Here is a 15,734-nt window from a genome sequence, read left to right on the forward strand (position 1 = left end):
TCTATTGTTTAATTTGGTGTGAAGTGAATGTCTGAAAATATTTGAAGTGAATTTTGAGAAAAGAAGGGAAGCTAAAAGATCAATAGGTGGACCTATATCTACCCTTTGATAATGATCAACTGTCAATACGGACCACAACGAAATTCATAACTTACGAGTTTTACTGACAAATAAGAAGAATGAGCTTCTTTGGACTTCGAATGATGTTACTTATTTTAAAGTAAGAGCTAGGCTAATACTCTTTAGAACAACATTAGTGAAGAGAGGCAAATAAGACTAGATCATATTACTTAAATACAAATAAGGCTGCTTGCAGACAGAATCACAGCTAATGTACAAGACAGTGCTGATGATCTCGATACTAATGCCCCTTCATCTGAATCACCAATCAATCATGAGTTGAACTCCATATAAAACTGTGATCTAATAGTTCTCAATCACAGAAGTCATGAAAAATGACAAAAATGAAAGCGTACTGGGCCAAGAAAAAGCAAAGACCCTAGCTAAGGGTTAAGACGAGCCCTGTGGTCCCTAGTAGGCTAAAACGATAAAAATCACGATCACATTATACTCAAAATAGACTTCCAACGTTGCGTTCAGTACATTTAATAAATAATGAAGAGTTGATAAATACAGAACAAAAATGACCAAATTATGAAATTACTTTTATTATTATATTCTCTTCAATCTTGGCTAACTGTGGACAACATGAAGTAACTCAATGATTTTCTTCCTCTCCTTGCCTTTCTGTCATTCCAATATCTCTTCATTCTTTCACCAAGTTTCCTCCTCCCTCAGACTACACATGACAACACAATTTTTACCATGCAAAAGATATAGAGTCAGAGAGAAAGAAGACAAACATACTGCTCTGCTTCTTTCTATTTAAAAAAAAAGCCACATGTTGGTCAAGCAGTACCTTAAGAAATACAGTGGAACCGATTATCCGTTCCCGAAAACTTCGTTTTCCCGGATTATTAGTTCAAATTATATGGTCCCGTGAACATCCTAATAAAATCATGTTGTAAAAATCCTGCTATATCCATTCCTCGAAGAAATTATTTTCCAGATCAACCATCCAGAAATTTCAGTCCCATCCATGCTAAATCCTTGATCAAGCATTTTTCAAGAAAAAGTATCTCATGAAAGGATGGCTACGACATACCTATGGATTTTTACGATAACATCCCTTCATAGTGATAAAATTAGAGCAAGTACTATACTGGGAAAGCGATCGGCGGTGAACTTGCTTAAGGGACCATCTTAGCATTGCATTCAGCTGGTATTATTTAGGGAATCCTCGGAAATCATTAAGCAGAGTGGCCACAACAATTGGAAGGAGACAGCATATTTCCACAGCTCTACTTCAAGACGGAACAAGTTCCGTCCAATGTTCATACTTATAAAACATCTACACTATGTCCAGGGTTAGATGTTTATTTTTGACTTTTTTCTATCGTATTGCCAAACAGGTTTTTGATACTTCCCACAGGGCACTATATAATATATATAATATATATCGATACGATTGCGTTCTCGAGACCGGAAGAAATGTTGCACTTTATATATATATAAAGCCACTACTGTTTTGGTCCTAATCCAAGACGGAGATTTTTACGTTTACGTTTTTATGTTAAAATGTCCTTGTAAAAACATTTGTTTTATTTGCGCAGCATAACATTTAAAAAGTTTGTATCATTTCCCTTTCGCACTGGCTTGTGCAGCGAGCACGCTTTCCAGCTAAGCTTCAGGTCATGAATAAACCAAAATTTCTGGAGTTTTGATGGGTTTATTTTCTCTTTCCAATCTGCTTATGATTAGTGACGGAAAGAGCTGAATATTTAATGCATTGGAGAACTTTTGAGAATCAATATTTACATTCAAAACCACATTCTCGAGTTCAACATAACCTTTAAAAGTCGATGTAGGCCTAATTTACACGATACAAGATTTCCAGAAACTTACTACAGCCAGTATACCGGTGACCAATTACAATGGAAAATTAAGAAAGGGATTTTGCCATCATGTTTGGTCTGATGTGCTTTATATGATTAGATTAGAGAATTAAAAACTACTTGGGATCGATTGTTGTTCGGTTTGGTGTTATTTATTAGATATTCTGAAGAGTTTGGCTGATCAAAGTTGCTGACATGAAAGAAGTTTTCAAGGGAAACTGACAAAGTTTCCCCCATGAAAGTGAATGTAAAGTATCAAGATTTGTAACTCATGCAAATAATGTTTGAAGCCAGCCGCATGGTCTAGCTTGCCTGCCTCTCACCCATAGGCCCAGAGTTCGATTCCAGGCCACGCCAGACATTTTTACCTGGATATGAGTGCTGGTTCTAGGTCTACCAGCTTATGTGATTACTATTAATTGAGAATCTATCTAACAGTGAGATGGCGATCCCGGTGTAGAGAGCCAGGAATAACAGTCGAGAGAATTCGTCACACTGACCATGAGTCACCTCATAGCAATCTGCACACGTTCGGGCTGAGCAGCGGTCGCTTGCTAGGCCAAGGCCCATTATGCCTGTATTTTTGGTTTGTTTTAGGGGTGTTTGTTGGATTATACACATTTAATTATTGCACTGTTTAGCCAAATTGTTGATGGTTTTAATTCGTTCCCTGATTTTCCATTTTCCCGTATCTTACGTTTTTTCCTGTGGTTCCCCCAAAAACGGACAATTGAGGTTCCACAGTATTGTGATCATGTACAGAAAGAATGGGGATGAGCTTGCAAATAGAAAATTGAAATATATGCTAGCGTAAATCATTAGTAATTTCATTTTTACATTTTATAGGAAGATGGAGAAGCCCTTCTTTCCCTTCATCCAATGAGCTGCCCCTGCTGCAGGGGGGAAATATTTTTATACCTCGGTATTGTGTGTATCAGACATAAGCAAAGTTCAATAAAATAAAGCTGAAGTAGAGTACGAAACAATATCATAATTACCTCTATATTTATTGTTAGCTACAAGAAGAGTAGCAAAGTCCAAAATTTTGAAGTCATCAAGGGAGAAGCCAGGAGCAGTTTTTAATAACTCCATTAGAGTCAACTCTGCATCATCCACCTGACCCAGTTTGACATGTAGGTCAAATAGTGAAGCCTGCATACCAGCAGAAAATTCGTAATTGGCAGCTTCAAACTCCTGTCAACATAATTACAAATAGTATTAATAGAAGGACACAAACAAGCAACAAATCAAACACAAATTAACAAACATATATATATTTTGTTCTATTAATTCAAGTGAAGTATATGCAAATGCAATAATTTTTTCTTGCTGAGAGCTTAACACTTCAGGTTATGGTGACTAGGGAATTGGAAAGGGCTTGGACTAGGAAGGAAGCAGCCATAGCCTTAGGGCTGGTTCACACGGGTAGAGTAGCGAGGCGAGTAGAGTGGATAGTAGAGCTACTAGCATCGTGTAAACGACCGGGATAGTAGCAAGTAGAGTAGAGTAGTTAGTAGGCAGTAGAGTAGAGTGGGTTTCCGCAGCGGTAAAGTAACTCTACCACTATCCTTCCCCCTCCACCGGAACCGAGCTCCGAGAGCTGGCGGAGAAGTCCGAGGACGTTCGATTTTTCAGCTGACGCGTCATTCGACTGCCGTATTTGCATGTGTGTACATACGGTGGTATTACGTCGAGCGTTTATTTGGCGGCAAAATGAAGTGGACGGAAGAAGAAACTTGCAAATTTGTGGAGCTCTACAGCGAAAAAGAATGTTTATGGAACATAAACAGCGTTACTTATAGAAATAAGAATATGAGACGGGCGGCGGAAGAGGACTTGATTGCGAAAATGGGTAAAGAGGGTTTTGGGTTAACGGAACTGAAACAGAAAATAAAAAAATTACGATGTACATACAATCAAATACTCATGAAAATACGAAGATCCAAGAAGTCTGGAGGTGGTGCCGCAGACATCTACACTCGAAGATGCAACATAAAATATAAACAAGTGTCAGCTGGATTTTCACTTAATATGAAGATTTCTCAAGTTTCAATGTTACACAGCGTGTTCATCATGTGTCTCGACATGTTTAAGTTAGTGTTAAAAATTAAATAATTGAAAAGGAGGTTCAACCTATTCAATACTTAAAAGAAGGAAATGCAGTAATCACATTCCTATTTAAATGGGACCGGTTTCGACCTTAGTCCAGGTCATCATCAGCCATCAAAAGATGTACAATGTTTATGAATATTGGAGGTCAGTTTCACACTTTGATAGGCACAAAGACACGACACCACATTCTGTATGCACAAAGTCACATGGCTGATGATGACCTGGACTAAGGTCGAAACCGGTCCCATTTAAATAGGAATGTGATTACTGCATTTCCTTCTTTTAAGTATTGAATAGGTTGAACCTCCTTTTCAATTATTTAATTTTTAACATTAATAATTTCAATACGGAACAATGAAGTTTTTATCTTTAAATGTTTAAGTTAGGCAATACAATGGTGCAGAACTGTGTACATTAATCATATTAATAACATGCATAGGGATCTTCTACATATCACTTGCCACTGCCGTTAATTTTCAGCAATAACAGTAATTTCCCCAACAAATTGAATAGTTTCCATATGTTGTTTGGAATATCCAAAATAATTATTGTTTACAGTACAGTGTCAGATCTAGAAGCTTAAGCTCTACACCTGGGCCGTACAAGCAACGAACAAAAAAAAAACAAAAAAAATCAGTAATTGGGATATTTATGGCGAAGAAGCTACTGCAAATTACGCCTACGCCAGTGTAATTTACAGTGTACGTATGGCCGGTTACGTCTCAAAACTCACGTGCAAAAATTAGTAGCAAATGGTATCAAAATTCACGACTGCAAACTAATAGCTAAATTAATATTCCAATGAGTCTCAAAATCCACGACTCCGGATAGCAGGTGCCTGCGATGACGGCAGGAGGGGTGAGGTGAGCGGTGACTCACTGACCAGGCCTCTCCTGAGGCCACAATACCATTACCCCAGGGGTACTTACATTTTTTAGAAAAGGCCCTTGTCTTTCTTTGCCCGAAACCTTCATTTTCTCGAAGTATGGGCCACCTTCCATTTTTTCCCTCTGATTAGTATTAATAGAGGATGGCTGCCCAGTTGCACTCCCTCTTAAAACAGTAATCACCACCACCACCTTTTCCTTCATTGTTTTCAACACTTATTGATTTTTAATGAACCTTTCCACATTTTCCTGGCTGGGGAAAGAACCACCATCATAAAATATCATCAACATCAGCGCTGTGTAGTCTTTTTTAAGTCATATAGCAACAGAACGTCAAAGATAGCGATTGGCTACTTCGCTATATTTCAGATAAAATTCTGACACATTTTAATTTATGATTTTATAAATTTGGTGAGCCAAGTAGTCAATACTACAAGTATATAACATTGCGTATCGTGTAATCGCGTGGGGGCGTGATGTAATATATTAATCTATGCTAAGTAAGGCATCTGGGAGTACATGACTCAGTCATACGTGTGGAGCATGAGTTCATATTATTTTCGGAAAGCGTATCAGAGACCGTTCATCATACTCGCCCACTTTCTGAAGGGAATGGAGATAAGTAATTTAATTTCCCTGCGATGAGATTCATGACCAAATTAATCTCTAATGAAACTAAATGAGTGAATTAACAGTCGTAATATTTAATATCGGTAAAATGAAGTTTCTTATATAAGTAAATGCCGTCTTCTGGCCTCATAATAGAACTAAGCCCCGGTAATTACTAGCAACTGAAAATTTATTTTAACTAGCAGCAGGCAATATACCTACTTTAATTTTATGTCGTCCGGCTGCATGGATACATGGTTAGCATGCTGGTCTGTGGTCCAATGGGTCCAGGGAGTCCCAGGTTCGACTCCTGGCCGGGATTTTCACTTTCATTTGTTAATTCCTATGGCTCGGGAACTGAGTGTTTGTGCCGTCTTCAGCATTGGACTTCATGGATTGCAAAAAAAGAGGCGTATTTCTATTTTTCATCTATTCACATAATTCAATCGATTATCCATCCGACACACTTACACCGAAAAATGTATTCATGACGCAACCGATTATTCTACGCGATATAACTGAATGATATTTGAAATTCATTATTGATTATTTATTCCATTATTTAAATAACCGGATGGAAGCTATTTGATTTTTTAAAAATATCCGATTATATCATCACTAGTAGGGTGGGCACATATCCATTCAAAGAAGAACTGGTCCTGCTCGTGAGGTTTGAGACTGGCCCAGATAGAGAAACCTATTCTTGCTAATCCTCTTCTTAGAATTCGTGAATTTTGATACTCGTGAGTTTTGAGACTCGTGGGTTCTGAGACGACACACTGATGGCCAATGGGTATTCTTTCTATAACTTTTGAAATGAATTCTGTAAAATTTCATTCGGATAAGATTTAGGTTGGCTGAAATACAAAAAAAAAAATGGAAATAGAAACATCACTACAGTCTAACTGGGGAAAGGAGTACTTCACCCCTTCACCGTGGAACAAAAACCTTCGCCAGAATTATGATCTATAATTAGACTGGAGCTCGTTCATATAGTTTTATCTTAGAAATCACCACTACAGTATTTACAGACGAAGACTAGTAAAATCCTGAGGGGATGATTACACTGTCGTTACTTTCTGTACAATAATGAATAAAGTCATAACAATTCAATCGTTTGTGTTCCTGGGTTAAAATACATGCTTGTACTGCCAGGGAACTGCTCCTTCATTAACAAAATGATTCCTGAGACGATCCCTCATGTTCTTGGCCAACTGTGTCGAGTTTGACCCCCCATATTTCTCCAAATTGCCAAGTTCTCTCAGAATTAATGCCGATGCCCCGAGTGTATCTCTCCTACTAAGCCAGCCTCTTACCCATTCCCTTTTTTCCTCATTTACTTCTTCTTCTAACGCTTCACTAACCTCTTGCAGTAATATGTTTGTAAATGTCTTTAAACACTTCCTTACGATGTGCTTACGTCTTGACATGGTGCTACTACTGTACTCTACTCTACTGTATGACTCTACTCCCGTATGAACGATACGAGTGTCAACTCTACCAGACAGCGGTAGAGTAGAGTAACGTGGCTACTCTACTAACTACTCTACTCGCCTCGCTACTCTACCCGTGTAAACCAGCCCTCAATTAACACACAGTCCCAGCAACTGCCTGGTGTAAAAAAATGGTAAACCATAACCCGTTAGAGGAGACATCCTCACTTGGACTATATGTAAGTAGGGTAACATCCTGCTTCATGAATTTACCAAGCTCAGAACATTTTAAGCAAGCCTCGGACCTATGAGAGTAATGGAGTCCCACTCCCATTTGACAGGTGTTACGATCTCCGCTTATACTTTTTTAAAGTTAAACTTTGGAGCGTGGGTTGGCGACCACGGGGCCCTTAGCCGAGTCCTGGCATTGCTTCCACTTACTTGTGCCAGGCTCCTCACTTTCATCTATCCTGTCCGACCTCCCTTGGTCAACTCTTGTTCTTTTCCGACCCCGATGCTATTAGGTTTGCGAGGGCTAGGGAGTCTTTCATTTTCACGCCCTTCGTGGCCCTTGTCTCCCTTTACCGATATCTTCATTTTTCGAAGTGTCGGACCTCTTCCTCTTTTTTCCTCGGTTTAGTGTTATATAGAAGATATTTACCCATTTGTCCTTCCTCTAATAGCAGTAAACACCACCACCACCACCCTCTAATAAACGTTCCCCAACCTTTTCTTTATCATCTCCCATTCATCTATCAATTACTACGGCAAGTTGTTTTGAGTTGAACCTCACATTGCAATTTTCTTTTATTACTTCTTCCTATTTTTAATATATTTTTATTTGGCTTTATTCTTTTTAATGTTTTAAATTATTCTCAAACTTATATATCTACTTTGAATTTGACGAAATTAAATCCTACACTGTTTTCCTAAGACTTCAATTACGTCACCTTTTACTCTTCGGCCTGAGAAACAAATGCCTACAAGACCTGTCTAGCAACGACTCTACATAAGTGCATACTTGACCTGCTTGTGAACTTCAACTATATTTGTTTTCGGCGCAAGACAATGATGTTCTGTTTACTCTCTTGACTGTGATCATTGTGTTTTGGACATTAACTGAATTGCTACGATATGAATCAATGTTAATTTTTTGCCTGTGTTCAATGTATTAGTTGTTTTAAGATCTTTATATCTTGCCCTACTTTACTATTTGGCTGATGATGACACTTGTAATGTGTCGAAACCGGTCCCAATAAACAAGTTGTGACTTCTTTTTAGTTAAACTTACAACAAAGTATTGAAAGGTGGATCCTTGTAATATTGTACATCTTGTTACTCCGCTTATACTACGTATATTCCCTACCTTGCATGCCTGCTTTTTCTCCAATCACGCCGCCGCCGCTCCACGCATTCAACTACTCCGCTCACCTCTCGTCTGGCTACTCAATTCATCATGTGACTCTGACGTCATCCTCTCTACATTTCGCCTTCTCCGTTTGTGTGTGTGCTGGTGCTTACCTATTGAACACATGATATGACGCTTCTGGAACATGCTGGCTTTCAGCCTCTTTACTTTTCTCGATCTTTCAGTACTACTATATATTCCCACTCTGCTGCTCCAGAAATTGAGTCTGCCTTCGTCTCGGAGTGGTGGAGAACCAAAATAACTGTGCTATGTTGTATAATGTCACTTCCATTTGGACTGTTATTTCTTCAAGTAATTTGGTGAGCAAGACATGTAATTATGTTATTTGGACATTAAATTTTCAATTTGGGCCATCTGCCACAGCTGAACTTTTCTTCCGCCGGCTTAAATTTGTATCTTCAAATCACATATGCAAGACTATTTCTGCAAAAACCTTTCTATCCCGAGCTACGCTACAGACAATGTAAAAACTGTAATCTCATTATCCGCCTCCTAGGACGTATGCTACTTTGTATTATAAATATTATAATAACAGATCCCGCAGCATAGACGCACCCGGCGAAGAAAATCCTTTCCCCAGCTCGATCCTTACCCCACTTCCCCTTTTCCTTCCTTTTGCATTTCTTTTCTTTCAGGTTTTGCTCCTTTTTTTAAAAATTCAGCTTTTATATTCTTCATTGTACGCTTTGTATTTGGTCATAAGGTTTTTTTGGATATATTTCTTATAATCTATATTGTAAATGTGGCACATTTTTCTTATCTTCTCAAGTTTCCTCTATATAATTCAATATCTATCAAACATTTGTCTTCGATTTATTAGCTTGTAGCAAAATGATTCATTATTTATTTGTTTATTGTTAGATATATATTATCTATACTGTTAATCTTTGGTTTTCTCTTGTTCCTATATTATTTCATTTCTTGGCCTAGCTCCTTCTTACTGCGTATTTCCATCGTTCAATTATTATTATTATTATTATTATTATTATTATGATTATTATTATTATTATTATTATTATTATTATTATTATTATTATTATTATTATTATTATTATTTATCCTGCTGCTTCTTCTACCACTTGTATACTCTAGATACATGTTAACTATTTCTATAACTATATTATCTCAGCATCGTATGTACATTACCACTACAGACGTGCATTACAGTTGACTAACTATTGATAATCGCACGCCACCGACACGGGCGAGGGACTCCTTGGAAACAACTTGGCGAACAAAATGGAATTTGATGGGAAGCTCTCAATATTAATGGGGCTTATGGAAGAAAGAAAGTAGAACTGGCTGAGTCAGGTAAGAGGATGCATCTGGATCTACTAGGATTAAGTGATATTCGGGTAAGGGGATATAACAAGGAAGAGATAGGAGATTATAAAGTGTACTTGACGAATATTAGAAAGGGAAGGGCAGAGTATGGGCTAGGGCTGTTTATCAGGAATACCACTGCACTGTTTTCAGGCATGGAAATGAGCGAATGACGTGTGTAGATTTGTCAGTTGGAGGAATTAGGACGAGAATTGTCTCAGTGTATTCACCATGTGAGAGTGCAGATGAGGATGAAGTTGACGAGTTTTATGAAGCATTGAGTGACACTGCGGTCAGGGTTAACAACAAGGATAGAATAGTGCTAATGGGTTATTTCAATGCAAGAGTTGGAAATAGAACTGAAGGATACGAAAGGGTGATTGGTAAATGTGGGGAAGCTGATGGGAATGGGAAGCATTTGCTTGGCTTCTGCGCTAGTATGGGTTTAGCAGTTATGAATACATTCTTCAAGCATAAGGCTATTCACTGCTACACATGGGAGGCTAGGGATACCAGATCCGTAATAGACTATATCTTAACCGACTTCGAATTCAGGAAATCTGTTAGGAATGTACGAGTTTTCCGGGGATTTTCGATGACACAGACCACTATCTGATCTGTAGTGAACTAAGTATCTCTAGACCTAGGATAGAGAAAGTGAAATCAGTCTGCAAACGAATAAGGGTAGAAAATCTCCACGACGAGGAAATTAGACAGAAGTACATGGATATGATTAGTGAGAAGTTTCAAACAGTAGACAGTAAGCAGGTTCTTTTTTTTTTTTTTTTTTTTTTCCTATTTGCTTTACGTTGCACCGACACAGATAGGTCTTATGGCGACGATGGGATAGGAAAGGTCTAGGAATGGGAAGGAAGTGGCCGTGGCCTTAATTAAGGTACAGCCCCAGCATTTGCCTGGTGTGATATGGGAAAACACAGAAAACCATCTTCTGGGCTGCCGACAGTGGGGTTCGAACTCACTATCTCCTGATTACTGGGTACTGGCCACACTTAAGCGACTGCAGCTATCGTGCTCGGTGTAAGCAGGTTCAGGATATAGAAAGAGAATGGGTGGCATACAGGGATGCTGTAGTAGAAACAGCAAGGGAATGCCTAGAAACAACTGTGTGTAAAGATGGGAAAAGGTGAACATCTTGGTGGAATGATGAAGTGAGATCAACTTGTAAAAGTAAAAAAAGAAGACCTATCAGAAATGGCTCTAAACAAGGGACGAGGTTGACAGGAATTTGTACGTAGATGAAAGAAACAGATAGTTCCTGAATCCAAAAAGAAGTCATGGGAAGATTTTGGTAATAACCTGGAAAGGCTAGGTCAAGCGGCAGGGAAACCTTTCTGGACAGTAATAAGGAATCTTAGGAAAGGAGGGAAAAAGGAAACGAAGTGTTTTGAGTAATTCAGGTGAACTCATAATAGATCCCAGGAAATCACTGTAGAGGTGGATGGAATATTTTGAACATCTTCCCAGCGTAAAAAGAAATCTTCCTGGTGGTATTGCGAACAGCCACGCTCATGGGGAGGAAGAAAATGACGGTGAAATTATGTTTGAGGAAGTGGAAAGGATGGTAAATAAACTCCATTGTCATAAAGCAGCAGGAATAGATTAAATTAGACCTGAAATGCTGAAGTATAGTGGGAAGACAGGGATGAAATGGCTTCAAAGAGTAGTAAAATTAGCGTGGAGTGTTGGTAAGGTACCTTCAGATTGGACAAAAGCAGTAATTGCACTCTATAAGCAAGGGAACAGGAAGGATTGCAACAACTATTGAGGTATCTCATTGAATAGTATACCAGGCAAAGTATTCACTGGCATCTTGGAAGGGAGGGTGCGATCAGTCGTTGAGAGGAAGTTGGATGAAAACCAGTGTGGTTTCAGACCACAGAGAGGCTGTCAGGATAAGATTTTCAGTATGCACACGTAATTGAAAAATGCTACGAGAGGAATAGGCAGTTGTGTTTATATTTCGTAGATCTAGAGAAAGCATATGACAGGGTACCAACGGAAAAAATGTTCACCATACTGGGGGACTATGGAATTAAAGGCAGATTATTAAAATCAATCATAAAGGCTTTTTTGTTGACAATTGGGTTTCAGTGAGAATAGATGGTAGAATGAGTTCTTGGTTCAGGGTACTTACAGGGGTTAGACAAGGCTGTAATCTTTCACCTTTGCTGTTTGCAGTTTACGTGGATCATCTTCCGAGAGGTATAAAATGGCAGGGAGGGTTTCAATTAGGTGGAAATTTAGTAAGCAGTCTGGCCTATGCTGACGACTTGGTCTTAATGGCACATTGTGCCGAAAGCCTGCAGTCTAATATCCTGGAACTTGAAAATAGGTGCAATAAGTATGGTATGAAAATTAGCCTTTCGAAGACTAAATTGATGTCAGTAGATAATTCAACAGAACTGAATGTCAGATTGGCGATACAATGCTAGAACATGTCGATAATTTCAAGTATTTAGGTTGTGTGTTCTCCCAGGATGGTAGTATAGTAAGCAAGATTGAATCAAGGTGTAGTAAAGCTACTGCAGTGAGCTCGCAGTTGCGATCAACAGTATTCTGTAAGAAGGAAGTCAACTCCCAGACGAAACTATCTTTACATCGTTCTGTTTTCAGACCAACTTTGCTTTACGGGAGCAAAAGCTGGGTGGACTCAGGATATCTTATTCATATGTTAGAAGTAACAGACATGAAAGCAGCGAGAATGATAGCTGGTACAAACAGGTGGGAACAATGGCAGGAGGATATTCGGAATGAGGGGATAAAGGCTAATTTAGGAATGAACTTGATGGATGAAGCTGTATGCATAAACCGGCTTTGGTGGTGGGGTCATGTGAGGCGAATGGAGGAGGATAGGTTACCTAGGAGAATAATGGACTCTGTTGTGGAGGGTAAGAGAAGTAGAGGTAGATCTAGACGACGATGGTTAGACTCAGTTTCTAACGATTTAAAGATAAGAGGTATAGAACTAAATGAGGACACAGCAGCAGTTGCAAACAGAGGCTTGCAGACTGAACGAGGAAAAGCCATAACAGTCTATAATGATAATGTATGTATGTAACCACAGAAAACCATCTTCAGCACTATCAAATGTCCAGTTCCATGGCTAAATGGTTAGAGCACTGGCCTTTGTTCACAGGGTCAGGAATTTCAACCATAATTGGTTAATTCCACTGGCACGGGCTTTGTGTTTGAGATTTAAAGAGAAATATAACCTTTGTTGAAGTTTTAAATTAATTTTTGATATTGTAGTTAGACCCATTGACACCCAGCACCTTCTTTCACCTCTTTCTGCTCCAAACTTGCACAAACTGGCAATGTGAAACCCTCACCAAATCTCTTCATGAAAATCAGATATCCATAATGGCCCTACAAGAAACAAGGAACCCGGATGAAGAGAATTTTAAATCTGAAGGCTACCGATTTTTCAAGAGCAAAGTGCAAAAAGGAATCCTCAATGGAGCTGTGATGCTTGGAACCGCGTTTGCTGTTAGAACCAAGATCCTTAAATCGGTTGCAAATTCGAACCAGTGAATGACAGATTGTCTATACTAACAATTAAATGCGCGAATAAAACCTATGCCCTAGTTAACGCACATGCTCCGACAAACGATAAGAACAAGTCTGATCCAGACGAAGTTGATCATTTCTGGGACCTACTGGATGAAAAATTAAACGAAATTCCCAAACACCATGTCAAGCTTCTTTTGGGTGACTTCAATGCCCAACTAGGTCGTGAAAAGAAGTACAAGAAAGTTATAGGAAATTACCCTGCTCACAAAAAAACCAATCCCAACGGCAAAAGACTGGTGTCCATTTGCGAAAATCACAACCTGCAGGTCATGTCAACTCACTTTCGCCATCTACCCAGAAAGCAAATGACTTGGCGTTCTCCCATCCAAACTCTCGGAGAGTTCCAAATAGATCATGTGGCAATCTCCAGGAGAAACAGCCCTGAGATTATGAATGTCAAAGTAAAGAAAGGCATCAATGTGGCCTCAGATCACTATATGTCTCTGATCAAATTCAAACCAATTCCTGCAAACACAAGGAAGACAACCAAACAGATCACACGCTTCGACAACGATACACTTCGGCAAAGGGTCGAGGAGTTCCAGGAGAAGGCTAGACCAAATGACTGTGACTTTAACACCACCAAAAGTCTCCTTGTTGAGGCCGCCAAAGACGTTGCAGAAATCAAGAGAAGCAAAAAGCATGCCTGGTGGAATGGTACCTGCAAATCAGTCCTCAAAGAAAGATTCAATGCGTGGAAACAGTACTACTCTACAAAATCAGAAATTGATTGGGAATCCTACAAAACCCAACATGCCCAAGCAGCTAGGGTGTTCAGAACTGAGAAACGTAAATACAAAAAATCTCTCATTGATAAGATAGAACAAAACTTCAGGAAGAATGAAAGCAGAGAGTATTACAGAGCCTTCAAATGCAAGCTCACTGGCTATAAACCACCATCTCTATGATTTGAGCAAAAGGACGGCACACTTGCGACGTCAGATGAAGAAAATTGTAGCATTCTGGCAGATTACTTCAAGAATTTACTTAATTGCTCTAAACCGCAAAGCCCCACTGAGACCAAGGAACCCTTACTCAGGTACCCAGATTCCAGACCACCCGACAAAGATGAAATCAAGTGCCACATTGCCTGTCTCAAAAATAACAAAGCGCCGGGGGAAGACTCAGTAGTAGCAGAACTATGGAAATATGCCCCAGAGAAATCACTTGATATCTTGCAAAAGCAAACAGAAGAAATTTGGAGCAAGGAGACCCTACCCGGAGACTGGAAAATAGCTTTGATCCATCCATTACACAAGAAAGGGAGCATGAAGAACATCAACAACTACAGAGGAATATCTTTGCTACCCGTGACTTACAAAATTCTATCACTTGCCATCCTGGAGCGTTTGGAAGCACAAGTCGAACATCAAATAGGTGAATAACAAAGAAGGTTCAGAAAAAGTCGCTCAACAGCCGAACAGATCCAAAATCTCAAAAGGATCATCAGATATTGTACACTAAGGTCCAAGCAGTATGTGTCTGTCTTTGTGGATTTCAGGAAAGCGTACGACTCCATTGACCGGGAAGTCCTGCTAAACATCTTAAATGAATTTGGAGTTGATTTGAAACTGTTAGCATTAATTAGAGCCACCCTGACCGATACAAAATCCAAGATGAAGTTCCACAGATGTCTCTCGCATTCCTTTGACATCAAAACAGGAGTCCGACCAGGTGATGGGCTATCCCCGATACTCTTCAACTGCTTTCTTGAAAAGATCATCAGAACCTGGCGGGCGAGATTACAGGAAACCAACTACAGTCCACTAAGAATAGAAACCAAATCCAAGGGGATCACAACAGACTACTTAGCATTTGCCGATGATATTGCCGCTCTCTCAAACAACGTAGAAACCGCTAGAGCTCAAGTTGAAATGTTAAAGGAAATTGCCGAACAAACTGGTCTGCAGATATTGTTTGAAAAAACAGAAGTAATGACTAAATCAAAGATGCCCCACCAAAACTCCATACAGAATACGGGGACATCACCCGAGTAGACAAATTCAAATACCTGGGTGAGATAATCATGAAAAATGGACTGGACAAAGAAGCACTTCAGGAGCAAGTACGCAAACTGGAAATAGCCTACCAAGCATCCCGCGCAATCTACAACAAAAAATGCCTTTCCCTAAACACCAAGATACGTCACTATGAAACAGTTCTGAAGCCAGCGGTTCTATATGCAGCTGAAACCCTGTCTCTAAATGCCAACAAAGGACTCCTTGAAGAATTGGAGAAAAAAGAGCACAAAATTGTGAGAGGAATCTTGAGATCAAAGTACAGAAATGGAATCCATCAAAAGAGATCCAACGAAGAAGTCTACAACAAAATAGAGAAAATTACTGACACAATCCGAAAAAGGCAGGCACGATTTTATGGTCATCTGGAAAGAATG

At 39.3% G+C, this 15,734-nt stretch overlaps 1 protein-coding gene across 1 annotated transcript in view; it reads right to left on the reverse strand.

Moving 5' to 3' along the window:
• LOC136871719 (leucine-rich PPR motif-containing protein, mitochondrial) overlaps positions 1 to 15,734 on the reverse strand; it is a 199,705-nt gene that overhangs the window by 59,006 nt on the left and 124,965 nt on the right. Inside the window, exon 12 of the mRNA XM_067145243.2 lies at positions 2,954 to 3,149. Within this exon, the coding sequence (XP_067001344.2) occupies positions 2,954 to 3,149 (196 nt within the window). The remainder of the gene's footprint in view (positions 1 to 2,953; positions 3,150 to 15,734) is intronic.

This window comes from Anabrus simplex, chromosome 4 (genome assembly GCF_040414725.1).
Source record: "Anabrus simplex isolate iqAnaSimp1 chromosome 4, ASM4041472v1, whole genome shotgun sequence".
NCBI classification, from domain to species: domain Eukaryota; kingdom Metazoa; phylum Arthropoda; class Insecta; order Orthoptera; family Tettigoniidae; genus Anabrus; species Anabrus simplex.